The sequence below is a fragment of the Sarcophilus harrisii genome, chromosome 4, assembly GCF_902635505.1.
Source record: "Sarcophilus harrisii chromosome 4, mSarHar1.11, whole genome shotgun sequence".
NCBI lineage: Eukaryota > Metazoa > Chordata > Mammalia > Dasyuromorphia > Dasyuridae > Sarcophilus > Sarcophilus harrisii.
This window is the reverse complement of record NC_045429.1, coordinates 112,318,060-112,334,735: the sequence shown is the minus strand read 5'-3', so window position 1 is coordinate 112,334,735 and position 16,676 is coordinate 112,318,060. Positions and strand designations below refer to the sequence as shown.

Here is a 16,676-nt window from a genome sequence, read left to right as displayed (position 1 = left end):
TCTATATTTTAAAATATTTTCCTCTCTTTCAATCAATCAATTCAATCAAATGAATTTGTGAAAAAGGAAGCAACTTTGATCTTCTTAGTCTTAAAAACATGCCATCAATTGAGGAAATAATAAATGTATGATGGGAAATTGCTACAATGAATTATTTTTAATGAGAAACTTTAAAAAAAGTAAATAAAAATGGGAGGCTGATACCTAAATAACAATAGTAAAACCTTAAAAAATTTTATTTGATATCATCTGAATTCACTGAAGGTAAAAGATAAGTTTGAAGTCTATCCTAAACACTTTAGATACATAATTATAATGTAAATAGAATTAAAAGAGAAGCTGCTCACCAAAAGTACCCACAAGAATCAAATGTCCCTAGGGGAAGTTGAAGGAATGCATACTCCCATTAATAGCATATAGTTTGCTCTGATTTTTGCTTTTATGGTAGCTATCCATCAACCTAAGACTTCGTAATATAAAGATGGGGGAGAATCCTAACATCTGTTTGTTAGCAGGTAAGATCAGGTTAGAAAAGTAAGGTAGGTAGATAGTAGAGTGGCTGGAGTGCTAGGCTTGGAGTCAGGAAGTTCTAATTTGGCTTCAAAAACTTCCTGGTTATGTATCTCTGAGCAAGTCATTTAATGTCTGTCTGCCTCAGTTTTCTCATCTGTAAAATGGGGAATGTAGCAGTTTTCCTCCCAGGATAATTGTAAGGATCAATTGAAATAATATTTGTAAAGTACTTGATAAAATTTAGTTATTATTAACATTGGGAAGATGCAGTTCACATGTAGAGCCGTGGCTCTGTCCTCTCCCCTATAAATCTCATCAATGTGAATATTGACTTAGGTTTTAATACTCAGTATCTCAACTCATCATCAGTTTTCTCTCTTCTCTGATCAGAGTATTGTAAGATTGAGTAATAAAACTTCTCAAAGCCTTCCTTTATAGAGATAATTTTCTATTTTTCATCAGTAACTTTGCTTAAACTTGACTCCAAGAAACACCTCCCGCCTGACATGTCTGGTTGGATACCCCTGTTGACCCTTACTCCAGCTCTCTTTTCAGCTTCCTTTTGTTTGTCTTCCCCCTTTAGATTGCAAGTTTCTTTGAAATCAGGGATGGTCTTTTTTTCCTATTTGCATTCCTAGAGCTTAGCCCAGTCCCTAGTACATAGTGGATACTTAAAAAAAAAAAATGATTATTGAATTGAATATGGTTCAGTATGAAAGAATACTCCATTTCTCTTTATTGAAGAGCAGGAAAAAAAAAAGCAACCACTATCTTTAAGGATTCCTGAAAGTCACATTTTAACTTGGAAAATAACATATCTATGTCCTATTATGTTTTTATTTATTTTGTTAAGTATTTCTCAATTACATTTTAATCTGGTTTGGCAACACTTGAGAGTATTGCTGACTATGGAAAAATCCCTTAGCCTTTTAGTGTCCTACTTAAAATTGGAATAAAAGGAGAGGTTATTGTTGATCAACCTTGGTGGAAAGAGTTTTCTAAAATGAACTTTCCTTATGAGGTACTCATAAGTTCAGACCTAATTTCTAGCCTGTTTACACCCCCAAAATATCACTAATTTAAAAAGGCAGGTATTTGAATGAAGCATATGATACCTGAAAACACTGGCATTTAAATTTTCTTTAACTTTTGATGTATCTCTTTTTAAAAATTTTTTATTTTTTTAATTAATTTTTTCCCCAATAACAAAAATTTGCCCTCTCCTTGTTTGTCTCTGCTGATTGAGAAAGAGAGCAAAATAAAACCTTTGTTTTTACACATTGTGTCTAAAAGAAAAAACAAATGTATAGGCACATATCTCATTCTGCACTAAGTTTTCCTTCTATCAGAAGGTGAGTAGCATGATTTATCATTAGTCCTTTGGAATCATGGGTAGTCTTTTTCTGATGAAAAATCCTAATTCTTTCAAAGTCATTTGTGTTTATAATATTGTAATCATTATATAAATTTTTGTCCTGATTCTGTTGACTTTGATCTACATCAGTTCATGCAAATTTCCCCAGGTTTCTTTGAAACCATCTCCTTCATCATTTCTTGCTCCACAATAGTACTCTAACACATTTGTGTATGCAAATATAGTTATTATATAATAACCTGTTTAGTCATTTCCCAATTGTTGGGCAACCCCTTAGCTTCCAATTTTCTGCCACTTCATAAAATGCCAAAAAATTCTCTTAGTTTTTCCCCCTCCCTAGTTCTGTAAATTCCTCATTTGAGTTTGGGTCTTTCCCACAGAAAACGCTGATTCAACCATTATTATCCAGGTAGGTTCAGTGATAATAGGGTAGCCTTCACTTTGGTCTGGTAGTCTAGCCCCGGTATTCTTCTATAGGCTTCAGATTAGTTAAAAGCTGCAAGATCTCAATTCCCTTGTCCTACGCCTGGAGTCTGAGTCCTGGGCACCACTGCTGGTGCTTGCTTCTGAATTTCCTCCATTTTTAGTACACAGACTAGGGACTGTGACCTCTCCTTTCTTTTGGATATAAATCTCTTTCCCCTCTCCCCTCCCCTCCCAATTTTGGTGCTCAATAATGGTTGATAGAGCTTCTAATGAACACCTATTACTGTACCGCAAACAAGATCAAACTTGATATGGAATTTTTAACCTCAGACATTGGAGTGCTCTAAAGGTTCTTCTGGTCAGACTCTATCCCCGGTATCCACAAACCTCTTTGATTATATTCTTATGATGCTCTTCCAAGGCTCAAGTTTTCACTTTCAATGATCAAGTTTGATTCTGGGGATGTAACCTCAAAAGGGTAAATTTTTCTCCTAGACTTGTTGTCTTCCCCACTCAGGGGATTTATCCAGGAGAAATTTCCAATATGAAGCTTTTATTAAGTGTCAGTAACACAGTCCTTAGTTCCCACATAGATACTTAATGTACAATGCGATAAGACTATTCCATCCACCCCTGAAAATGCATATATATATATATATATGGATGCAGGGGGAGTCAAAGCACAAACACAGAGACATGGCCCATTTGACTCTTCCGGAAGATAAAGATCTTTTAGCAACTGTTAATCAAACGTGACTCAGTTACCTGTACGTCTTGGCAACTCATAGCAATGATAGGGAATTATTGTCAAATGTCATATCTCTGGGCTTCCATGCTGCATGTTCTGACTTCAGTTGGCCAGCTGCAGGGATAGTGTTGTTAATCCTCTTCTGTCTCCACAATGTGGAAGAAGTCTTCTATATATAGCAGGCTTGTGCTTAAACTTTCAAATTTGAGCATTCTTGTACTTGAAATTATTTGAGCCAATTTCCAAAGCTAGGAAAATCCATTTTTGAGGATCTCTGCTTTTTGACCACAATGCAAATATTTAATTACTACTGCCATGTGCTTCTATATGGCTACCATCAACACATCAGCTGCTCTTGCACTTTGAGCTTGTGAAATCCATTCTCAGCCCAATTCAAGCATATAGTGTGATTAAGTCTTCATTGGCTATGAAGATCAGGGCCTCCCTTTGAACTAATGAATAGTAATTTACTGACTATTTAAATAACATTAGCTACTGTAGTTGCACTTTCAAAAATGGCCACTGCTTTTGCAAGAGATTATATAGTGAATATTGTTAAAGGATTGGGAAGAACATCATGGACAACATGAATCATACAGTTAAGTTGTATATAAAAGACAATGGGCTTAATTACATAATTTGTTGTAGCATCATCCAGAAAGTGCTTTGTTCCATCATGTAACCTAGTTGTCTGTGTTTATACTATTAGTTTTCTCCTTTTTGATACCATTTCCTCTATTGTTATCATTAAAAATCATTCTCGCTTAGATAGCTAAGTGGCAGCATGAATAGAGTCCTGAACTAATTGTCAGAAAGACTTGAAATTTATTAGCTATCTGACCCCGGCCAAGTCACTTAATCTCTGTTGTCTCATCTGTAAAATGGGAATAATATCACCTATCTTCCAAGGTTGTTAAAAATCAAATGAGAAAAAAAAAATCAAATGAGATAATATTGATAAAGGGCTTTGCAAACCTTGAAGGGTTATATAAATACTGGCTCTTCAATTAAACTGTCCTCAAACCTATTATTTTTCTTTTCTGGAAAGCAAAGACATCTTCTGATGCTCATTTCAGTTCTCCTTTGTTTTTCCCTGAACTATGCCTTTTAGACATGTGGCTAACACATGGTGAAATTAGCCTAAACCAGAAAGATTAGTGACTGTTTTGCTAGCATCCTACCTATTGCATAAGTGGTATTTTATAACCACCTGATTTTCCCCATAAGGAGAGCCTAATCACCCAGAGTTACAGCCTAAGAGTTGTCCTTCTCACTCTCCAACCCCTCAACTCTAATCTCTCACCAGTGTTTACTGATCTTTGTCATGTTCATCTAATACATCTCCTTCTCTCTGATATTGCCACTATCCTGATGTAGGCCCTTATCATCTCAGTCTGAACTATTGCAATAGTTTGTTCACATATTTTTGTTACAAGTCTTTCCCTATTCTAGTCTATTCTCTACTACGCTAATAAAATGATCTTCCTAAAGTGAAGGTCTGACCATATTACCTTCCTACTATTGAATAAACTTCAGTGGTTCCATATTGCCTTTAGAATCAACTATAAAATACTGTGTTTGGTTTTTAAAATCCTTCATAACCTGGCACCCTTCTATCTTTCTAGTCTTCTAACTTCTTACTCTCTTCCATATTGTGCAATCCAGTAACAATGACTTCCTTGCTTTTCCTAATAGGAGACATTCCATCTACCAACTCTGGGTATTTTCACTGGATATCCCCCATGCCTGGAATAATTTTCCTTTTCTTCTCTGCCTCCTTGCTTTCTTCTAGTACAATCTAAAATTCCACCTTCTAGAGAAGGCTTTCCTGATGTTCCTCAATTCAAATGCCTTCCCTCTGTGGATTATTTCCAATTTATTCCATATGTAGCTTGTTTGTACATAATTGTTTGCATATTGTCTTCCCTATTAGACTGTGAGCTTCTTGAGAACAGGGATTATCATTTGCCTTTCTTTGTATTCAGCACTGTGCCTGGAATATATAAATATTGATTGACATAAGATGGGAAAATTGGGGTTAAATAAATAAATGATATGATGAGAAATATAAGGAGATGTTTAAAGATTAGCTTTATCTTGTTGTACAGCAAAATAACTGTATGGACATGTATACATATATTGTATTTGACTTATACTTTAACATATTTAACATGTATTGTTCAACCTGCCATCTGGGGGAGGGGGTGGGAGGAAGGAGGGGAAAAGTTGGAACAAAAGGTTTTGCAACTATCAATGCTGAAAAATTACTCATGCATATATCTTGTAAATTAAAAGCGATATAATAATAAAAAGAGACTAGCTTTATCGATCAGTCAAAAAGCATTTATTAAAGTATTTGCTATGTTCCAGATACTGTGCTAAACCCTTGTGATATGAAGAAAGTCAAGAAAAAAAATAAAAATTCCTGCTTTAAAAGAACTTACATTCTAATGGGGGAAATAACATGGAAATTATTCTGTACATACCAGATATATACAGAGTGGATGAAGGTAACCTGAAAGGGCCACTTTCAAATCCGTACTCATTTCTGACCTGATAGTTGGAAGGAAACCTCTTGATATGAAATACTAAAATGGTTATAAAAGTAATTCACTTTTTCTTGGTCCAGGAAAACAGCACATCTCACTCAGATTCAAAGTCTTGTGGGGATTAGGAAAAAGAAGATGTTAGCTGTGTGTTCCTTATTTGATGGATAAATAAAGTGATACTTATAGTTTCCTAGGCTGACAGACTTCCAACCTTCAAAAGAATAAATATTTGCTAGTACCATTTTTTCAACCAAAGTAAAAGGGCATGTCACTCCCTCAATGGATGAACAGTAACTACTCATACCGTTATTATCTTGCATGCCTTAGGGCAGAGAGCAAACCCTTCAAGGAAGGGTCACTGTGAAGACCTTTCTTTCAGTTCTAGATTTTTTTTTTTTTTTTTTTTTTAGGAATGAGACAATTCAAAATGCACTGCATGATACTTTGCTGTGAGAGAGGTTAAATTGATGCATAGTCTTCCTTTGGCCTGAAATTTTTTCCCTTCGTTTAGTTTATCAGAAATATTTTAATAAGTTTTTCTCAGTACTGGGTATTGGAGCTGAAAAAAAATCTAATAAGACATAGAATGGCTGGATGATAAGTACTTATGGTAAATCATGTATTTCTTTTAAGTATATAAAACTTAGATATAAGCCATTTATTATTTAATGGAATATAAAGACTCAGTATCCCATCTTCTTCTTTTGTTCAAGGTTTTATCAGAGGTAATTCATGCATAGTGAAAATGGGAGTTTTAACTCAGCTTTGTTTGTATGGCAAGACTTAGTTTCTACTTAAGGCAGCTGCTCAGAATCTTAAATACATCTACTGAATATTGGCAGGAAGTTTGAGTGCTGGATGGTATGCAGAAATGATTTCCTATATATCCATGCACATGTCAAGTGTTTGAGTGATAGCACTTCTGACTTTGGGTCAGTAGTGAGTTCACATCTCTTACCAGCCCCTTGGCTTACTTCCTGAGAGTGTAAGGGAGGATTCAACATCCATCATTTTCATCTTTTCTTTATGCTCTGTCTGAGATCAGTGAGTGTTCTATCTGGATTCCTATTTTTTAAATAGAAGAGAAGAAACTGGAGGGGATTTGGATAAAGATTAAAAAGGATTATTCTTAAGCAATTATAAGGAAAATGGAGAAAAGATAAAGAAATTATGAAGGAAGGATCATAGATTTAAAACTAAAAAGGTTCTATAGAAGCTATCAATCCAATTCCTTTATTTTACAGATGAGTCAAAATCAAGTCAACAAAAATGTATTAAATGCCTACTGTGGGTACTTGGGCAGTTAGAGTGACAGCTCTGGAATCAAGAAGACTCATTCTCTGTGTTCAAATCTGGTTTCAGACACTTGCTGTTTGATCATGGGCAAGTCACTTAATCCTGTCTGCCTCCACTTCTCATTTGTAAAAATTAGCTGGGGAAAAAAATAACAAACTATTCCAATCTCTGCCATGAAAACCCTACACAAGGTCACAAAGAGTCTGAACCAACTGAGTAACAGCAGTATGTGCCAATTGCCATGCTAAGTGCTGAGGGTACAAAAAGAGTTCCTGTCCTCAAGGGGCTCACAATCTAAAGAGAGAGACAATCTGCAAACAGCTCTGTACAAGCAAAATATCCATAGAATAAATGAGAGTCTCAGAGGCAAGACATTAACATTAATGAACAATAGAAAGACTTCGTTCAGAAGATGGGATTTTAGTTTATAAATGAAGAAAGCCAGTAAAGACAAGAGGCAGAGCTAAAGAGGGAGAGAATTTTGATTATGGAGAATAGCAATATGGATGGAATGTCTTGGCAAGGAAAATTAAGGAGGCTAGAGTACCTGGCTTTAGAGTGGTCAACTGCTTGAGGAAACTGAGACCCTAAAAAGTTAAGTGGGTTGCTAATGATAGTAAGTGATGGAGACTATGTGCCAAGCACCATATAAACTCTTTACACATATCTTTGATCCTCATGACAATTCTGTTTGGTAAATGTTATCTATCCCCATTTTACTACAGTTGAGAAGGCAAGAAGGCAAAATGACTTGCCTAAGACCACACATCTAGTAAGTATCTGAGGTCAAATGTGAGCTCTGGGACTCAGATTCTAAGCCTAGGACTCTTTTCACTGTGACAGCTAGCTACCTGAAAAAGCAGAACAGTCAATAAATTTGTGCTTTACCTTTATGAAATTTCATCCTTTGTGAAGTGGATGAAATGACAAGGGGAATGACTGTTCTTGACCTCTCTGTGTATACATACATAAATGTATGTATATATACAGACATATATAATGTATGATTATATAAACACTTCCAGTTAGACTGTCTTTGCATCTTCTATTGTCCTTTAAACTCTGGGACACAGAGCCTTATCTTTCCTAGCTTTTTATCTCTTCCAGGGAGTAGTGGAATGCTTTGTAAACAACAGGTGCTTAATAGATATTTGTTGAATGTCTGAATAAATACCTCATCAGTTAGATTGATATATGCCTTAAGGACAAATATCAGGACCCTGCTGCCTTAGTATGTCCCACAATGCTTAGCATGATATTTGGTTCACAGTTACATCTGATTCTTTGTAATTCCATTTGGCTTTTATTTTGGCAAAGATTTTATAATGGCTTACTATTCCCTTCTCAGCTCATTTTACAGATGATAGAAGTAAACAAGATTAAGTGACTTGCTCAGAGTCAAACAGTTAAGTGTTTGAGACCTTATTTGAACTCAGGAAGCCAAGTCTTTCTGGTTCCAAGCCCAGTGCTCTATCCATTGTATCATTTAACTGCCCCCACAGGAATATTACTTTCCTTCCAAGAAGGTATCGTGGCTATGTGATGGCTTTTTCTTTATGGTTCAGTCTTTAACCCAGTATTGCCAATATGGTAATGAAAGATAATCAAATTTTAGTGATCAGGAACAGAGTTTTGGCATTGTTGCTAGATCACAGCTCATCTCCATGGGGGGGGGGGTGTATCATAACATTTATCTTTTTTGGGAGGCAAAAAGTATGAGGTTAAGTAATTTATCCAGTGTCACACAGGTAGTAAGTATCATGTTTCTGAGGCCAGATTTGAACTGAGTCCTCCTGACTCCAGGGCTAGTGCTCTATCCATTCTGCCTCTCCTTGCAATATTTATTTCAAAATGCATTTGATCATGTCTTTTTCCTAATGTTTACACTGTTCTCCTGTGACTCTGTTCTTCATCCATTGACTCATTCTTTCCTCTGCTTACACAGAAGAGACTATGGGAATATGTTGTAAAGAACCATATCCTATGTTGCATGCTTCTGAACTAGAAGGAATCAATAGAGTCCATTACAGAGACCTAAAGGTGACCCAATCAAAATGGTAGCAAATTGAAAATGAGATACCAACAGAATGAAGACTAGAGAATGACCTGACATCTTAACTTTTCTTTCCAAAGTATCTTCATACTCTTTAAATGGGGATTTAAAGACTTCCTTGCTAGAGTTACTAGTCCTGCCCAATTATGCATTTACTATACAACATTCACATTTTTCCACTCTTGCCTCTTACCCTAACCTAGTGAAGTAAAAGAGGTAGGTGGAGAGTTTTTTTCTCTAACAAATCAGAAACTCTATTTTGCATATTCCTATCCTCTTTGATATCTGGCAAGGGGATCATCAGAATGAGCTATTGCCAGAAGCATAACTGCCACCTTAGCCTTCATTATTTGTTGAGCCAGTGCACCCCATCAGAATTGTAAAGTGGTCTAGAGATACATAAAATATGAAATGTTGCAAAAATCCAAAACAATTTTTATTTATATAAAGAGATTTGAGATGGGGTGGCAGCAGTGGGAGAAAGAAAAAGCTATAAGATCATTATTAGTCATCTTTTTTTTTAGGTTAAAAAAATACAAGCGTACCTTATCTTCCTAGAACTCTGTACGCATGACACTGAATTCTTCTAGTAAGCAAATTTGTGATAAGTTGATAAAAAAAAAAGGTCCTGAACTCTTGACTAGGGATATAATACAGTGGAAGAAGAAAATCAAAAAACATGCTTTCTATCTGACTCAAAATAAAGGTGCACTTAAACTTGTAAAAGACAACATTTTTATTTGAATGATATGACAGAACTGTCACAGGAGTGTTACCTGCTATAAAGAAAGCCTAAGAATTATTACCTTTATTAGACTAGTGACACTGAGCTTTCCGCCATACATTTCTAACTTCTGTCCCTCTACAGAGACAATTTTCTTTTCTTAAATAAACTGTCATGGTAGTGTTAATATATTGTTGGCTCTCTCATACTCGGAGAATACTGCTGATATAAAACATGTATATGTTAGATTGGTAATAGTATCTTTAGTGTAGCTGACTAGAACAAATGTGTTTCCCTCATGGCTGTGCTAATGTGATAAAGGAAAATTGGCTGTTCATCAGCTTTTGGCTGGGCAAAGACAGTAGAGATGGAGCCACATTCTTTTTTATGCATTAATACCACCGAGAACTTTTCACTAGTTATATTTCATGTGCCTGCATGTTGTACAAAGATGTTGTAAAACATGAGATAATGCTACAAATAACAAAGTAGAAAAGCCTGTATCTTTTATAATGATAACAGTCAAACACCAAATGACAGTAACAGGCTGTAAAAAATGGGATGCAAAAAAGGCAGTATAACTGTCCCGCTTCATGCAACTTCATGTATGTGAAAGGCTTTTCTTGAAAATTAAATAAAATCTAGTTTGGGTTACTGATATTTAAAAAAAGTGACGAAAATTAAAAGGTTCAGTCGGAGCAAACAAAAGTCACATTGGATAACTCTGGGGAAAGCTATTATTGCCAGTAAATAAGATTCTGAGGCTATAGGTATTTTTTTTTTTCCCTAAAGGAGAAAAATACCCTTATAATTATCCAAGTCATAATCTTATAGACAGATAATTAATAGTTTTTTCTTTATCAATTTGATACAGCTTTAGGAATCCTGGGATAGTATCTAGGCTATTCACTTCTGATTTTCTAAAATCAAATCTTCAGGGTCAAACCTTGCAATTGTCTGGCATTATATTATCTCGGAAGCCTTTTGTTTGCCCCCTTCAGACCCTTTGTTCATAGGGACACTGATTTCCATTCACATTTCAGTTAAGAAGATTTAGTCCCAAAGAAGAGCTGCACAAACCACTTGTGTCTTTTGACATCAGTTCGATTGAAAATTTAGCCAATCATTTGGATGCTTTTTGTACACTAGACCAAAGAACTTTACTGGGAGGACTATATAACTAAATTAACTAGTTATTAGAAGTTGTATATTATTAGGGAACTATCTTTCACTTTTTTTTCTTTCACTTTTGTACATAGAAGGTACTTAGTAAATATTTTTTAATAGTCACTGCCTAAAGACACTCTAATTTACCTTTCCCTACACTGTCCCCCATACATTTTCTTGACTACTAGAAATGTCAAATACATACATACACATATACATACACACATATTGCTATTGAAAGCACATCCAAAGATAGCATAACATAGGAAATTGATACCAAGCCTCTGAATGAAGAATACCTGGGTTAAAGGCTTGCCTCTGGAACATATTAACTGTGCTAGCTAAATCAATCACTTAATTTCTCAGGGCCCCAGGCAACTCTTTAAGAAATTTTGCACCTGGATTTGGAATCCAAAAAACTTGAGTTTGAATAGTGTCCAGACACTAACTGGGCAAGTCACTTAACTTTTTATGTCTGTTTTCCTCATCTGTAAAATGGGGTTAATAATAGCTTATAATTTTTGTAAGGTTTGGTGAATTAACATATATAAAGTGCTTTGTGAACACTAAGTTGCACTTAAGTCCTGTATGAGTTATAGATTCTCAATGAAGGAAATTTCTATGGTATTGTCAGAGGTCCAGATAGATGAGAGACAGAAAGGCAGAGATGGCTTACACTAACTTGGTGGAAAAAAACAGAACACAGGTTGATATTTCAAGAAAGTTGTTTTTTAATGTTGGTCTGAATTTTCTCTACCATTGTAGATTGATACTTTCTAGTTTTCCTGGGGAGATAGGAGGTTAAAGACTTTCCAAGAATTACAAAGCCATTGAGTTCTTAAGGTTAGACTTAAAACTAGGTGTTACTAGTTCCCTATTCATTATGCTATACTGCTTGTTCAGAGATATTTTTTGTGAATCACTTGAATGGACTGATATCTAGTGTTAATCACACATTTGGTATTCCCTAGGCATGTTATAGCTTTTTTTTTTTTTTTTTTGCTGGGGTTCATTTAGTGTCTTAAAGCTCTTTCCTCAATGTCTAGCTTGTCCTTGGATTCTGATGCAGACAGTGGTGCTATCCTCTCCTGTCTTGGGGACATGGGGAAATGCTGCTAGAATGTCAATGGAGAAATTTCAAATCCTCCAGGTCTCCAAAGTTCGTAAGATCCTTTTTCTGACCAATGGGTGGGGAGGGACAAGGAGACTGACTGAGGCTCACTAGTTCACTGATGACTCAATTGGATGCAAAGGTTCTCTTGAATGCTTAATTACAAACTATCTTGATAATTTTATGCATGTTCCTAAATTGTTACCAAATCTTTTCAATCAATCTGAATTTACTTTCTGGGCAACATTACTTCATTGAATCCAATGATTTTAAAAATTTTTACCTAAAGACTTTGATTTGGTGATTTAGTCAATGGAAATATTCTTACTAAGTGAGGGGCATCAGTGAATAATATCTAGTTTTTAATCGTCTGATCCTCCTTGACCCCATTTGGGGTTTTCTTGGCAAAAATACTGGGCTGCTTTGCCATTTTCTTGTCCACTCCATTTTGTAGTTGAGGAAACTGAGGTAAACAGGGTTAAGTGATTTGCCCAAAGTCATACTAGTAAGTATATGTGTATAGGTTTGAACTCTGGTCTTCCTGACTCTGCCCAGCACTCTACTTCATCACTTAATAAAATAAAATATTATAATGGGGGGGGGGAAATATATGTTTTGGAATCTGAAATACCTGATCAGGAATACTTTGGAGTCGGGAATCACTAATATCAGTTGTCACAATTTACCTTTGTCCTCTGTAAGTGCTGGCCTAAGTATGTATATTCGTGAGAGTACTGGCTCTAGAATCAGAGGACTTGAGTTCAAACTACTTTGTGTGACTTCATCAAGTTTCTTAACTTGGCTTTCAATTTCCCTATCTGTTAATGAAGGGTTGATCTAAATGGCCTCTGATTTCTTCCTATGATTTAACTACTAAATAACAGGTGAGTTGGGATTTGCAAGAGCAGAGGGAATTCCAAACTCTGATGAATCTGGAGATTGTTTTATTTTACAAATTCAGGCAGTGATGAAAGCTCTTTAGTATTTTAACATTTATTAAAAAAAAATGTAATGTGTACTGGCAGAAAAATAATTAAGGCACAGTTCTGCCCTCAAGAACATTATAATTTAATTTGTTAGAAACAAAATTGTGCATGTAATTGTAAATGCCAATGAGTATTTTATTTTACTTCTCCTGTTAATGCTGCCACTTTATATATGTAACTGATGAATAGCTCTCACCACTTTCCAATTGTGCAATCTTTTGTTTCTTGCAACAACCTTGTGAAATAGTCTGGAAGCTAATCTGATCTGCATTTTATAGCTAAGGAAATGGAAACAAATTATTTTAAAAATATTTATTAGTTTTCAAAAAATATTTTTATAAGATTTTTTTCTCCTTCCCCTCCCCCCATGGTAATCAATCTGATGTAGGTTATACATGTGCAGTCACATTAAACACATTTCCACATTAATCATGATATGAAAGAGGAATCAGTACAAAAGGGAAAAACCATGAGAAAGAAAAACAACAACAAAAACACCTGAAAATAGTATGCTTTGATTTTCATTTAGACTCCTTAGTTCTTTTTCTGGATGTGGATAGCATTTTCCAACATGAGTTTTTTGGAATTGTCTTTAATAAACTTTGTTCTTCTCAGAAATACAGTGATCTAAGTTGATCATTCACACAATGCTATTGTTATTGTGTACAATATTCTGCTGGTTCTGCTTATTTCACTCAGCATCAGTTCACATAAGCCTTTCCAGGTCTTTCCAAAATCTACTTACTCATCATTTCTTATAGTGCAATAGTATTCCATTACATTCAAATATCACAGTTTGTTCAGCAATTCTCAATTGATGGGCATCTCTTTGATTTCTAATTCTTTGTCACCACAAAGATAGCTGCTCTAAACATTTTTGTATATGTGGGTCCTTTTCCATTTTTTTAAATGATATTTTTGAGATACAGACCTAGTAGTAGTATTTATTGCTGGTTAAAGAAACAGTTTTTTAGTGTGATTGAATAGAAAGAACACTGGATTCTGAATCCCAAAACCTGAAGGGGAATTTCTTCTTTGTTACTTATTACTTGTGTGATTTTTACTGGTTCTTCTTTAATATGATGGTCCCTAACTCCCCCCAATGCTGTTCTGCCTACTTGACAGCAGGGGCTTTCTTTTTTATTAATTGTATCTCTAGTGCTTGACACATAGTAGGTACTAAATAGATGCTTTGTGGATTAGACTCGTTTATTCTTTAACACAATTATGATTACTGTATTCATTTTCTAAGAGTATAAAGAATAATCTTTAAAACACATTTAATAAAATAATTAGTAATGTTTATATAGGGTTTTAAGATTTGCAAAGCACTTTTACAAATACCATCAATGCCGGGTTAAGAGCTTTTGAGTGAAAGATTTGTAAATTGTCACATTTGTCTTATAGATGAAGAAATGGGGGTTCAGGGAGGCAGATGGAATGTGTAAGCACCTCAATATCAAGTACTGCTTATTTCTTTTCTTTGTCTTGGTATCCCCATTACTGAGCACTTAGTAGGTACTTAATAAATGATTGCCAATTTACTAATTGTCTTATTTTCCTTTCAAGAAATTAAAAAAATAATATTTACAGCTAGGACTACACCATTTTAAAGTTTCTTTCAGGGCTAAACATTATATTTTTATGATATATGTTTGGTAAAGATTGGATATGAAACTTTAACTTGGCTCTTTTGAAGTCCTAATTCAGTGCCTTTTCAATTACATTGCCTAATTTATGCATTCTCTGAGCCAATCCACTTTGCTTTCCCTGAATTTTTCCATTTAATCTCTAAATTTCTAAAAGTGATGAGATAAATGCAAAAACAAATACCATTTTGCAAGACCTTACAAAAAAAAAAGACTATTTACCTAAATTAGACATTAACAATTCAGATTACTATTGAACTAGCAATGCGATTGACTAAATAGTCTCTAAACTTTAATTTTTGTTTTAATAAATTAAAAATGGCTAATGGCGATGAATTTTTTATAGATACATCAGAGAAAAATCAGTTTCTTCATCAATGGTTTGGAAGATGACCACACGGCTTTTGATGTAAGAACTCTTAGTGGTCCCCTTTCAGATCTTGCCTCTGGGGCTGTGAGAATTGGACAAAGTTCAAATGGTAAGTTTCATAACTTGAGGGTTAATATGTTTCATTCAACCTATATTTTCTTGGGAAAAAAAAAGTCAATCAAATCATTGTTGTAAAAGCTCTGTGAATCTAGACGTTCAACCACACCCTGCTGTGAAGAGAACTCTTCTGCAATGTAAATAATTGTCTGTTTTGTATCGCTACCTATAGACCTTTATTAAAATGAGGTTTCTCATGAGTTAGCTGATATGAATAGGGCATATTAGCTTCATGGTGAAGCAAATTGAAAGCTAATTACTAAATCATTTTTGCATATTAAGGAAACATTGGATGGTATTTTTCCGACTTGATATTAGATCATTATTAAGAAGTATCAATTTTTCCTATTGGTATGACATAAACATTACTCAAAAATGAATAGCTGATTTTAGTTTTTAGTGTGATTGTGTGTGCCTTTCTCACACACAGATTTGAATAAACTTAAGCCAATGAGCTGCTGGAATATGGTCAACAAGTGGTTTGGAGGGGGGGTTGGGTGGGAAATGTACAGAGCATACTCATAAGTTTTATCTGCCTTATTAACATTTTCTCTATCACTTTTCTAAATTTAGGCAATCAACAAAATAATGACAAGCTCTGACATGTTGTTTTTGCTGATTTCTGAGTTTTTAAGTATTCACATTGAAAATTGAATAACCTACTCTCCATAGTCAGTTTGAGGGGCCTCCAGAACAATTCTTCTTAGATCCCCCTCAGGCTTCTAAAAGAATTATCCTTAAATTTCAGATTATTTGACCCAAGTGACTCATCCATTTCAGCCTTCTTTTAGAAGTTGAGAGTTCTGGTTTGAAGAAATCTCCCTTCCTCTCTTCCCTTTTTTGGGGAACTAGACTAGAATTATCACATTTGAGCTCAATAAAACTCCCAATACTTCATGAACCAGATCAAAATGTAATTGAAAAATGTTTAATAAAACAAATACAAATAAAATATAATACACATGATGTTAATTAGTAGTTTTCTAAGTTGGTATGGTATGGTTATAAGTTGGTAAGCCAGCAGGGATCTATTTTCTATTTGAGTTTGATACCACAACTTTAAACCAATTCTTTTTATAGGAATAGGTTTTAAGTGATTGCTCAACCCACTTCTACACTTGGATCATAATAATTATAATTATATTTATTATCTGTGAATATAAACACTAAACTGATCACATATAGGATGACAAAAATAAAGCTGTTAGCTAATATTGATGTAGGGCTAGAAGGATTCCTTTTACAAATATTATAGATTTGAAGCTAAGAGCCCTTGACTGAAAGATTTTTAAATTGCTTTCTTCTTAAGATTGAATTAAGTAATATGAGTGTTGTCTTTAAGTTATAGACAAAGAAACAGAGATATGGGCAGACTTGCTCCATGGTCACGCTATGTGTAGAGGCCTAAATTTGGAGTCAAGAATATGAGATGTCAGAAATGAAATTCTCATCCCTCTTCCACTACTAATGAGCTTTGTGATCATGGACAAATCATTTAAATTCTCAGTTTCTTAATTTTTAGTATCTAGTTCACAGTGTAATTGTAAAGATCAAAGGAGAGATTTTTGGAAAGGTTAAAGTACTGTAGTTAT

At 34.7% G+C, this 16,676-nt stretch overlaps 1 protein-coding gene across 1 annotated transcript in view; it reads left to right on the top strand.

Annotated features, from left to right (window-relative positions):
• Positions 1 to 16,676, top strand: part of LOC100915424 (usherin-like) — a 254,245-nt gene that overhangs the window by 56,885 nt on the left and 180,684 nt on the right. Inside the window, exon 3 of the mRNA XM_031968582.1 lies at positions 14,944 to 15,076. Within this exon, the coding sequence (XP_031824442.1) occupies positions 14,944 to 15,076 (133 nt within the window). The remainder of the gene's footprint in view (positions 1 to 14,943; positions 15,077 to 16,676) is intronic.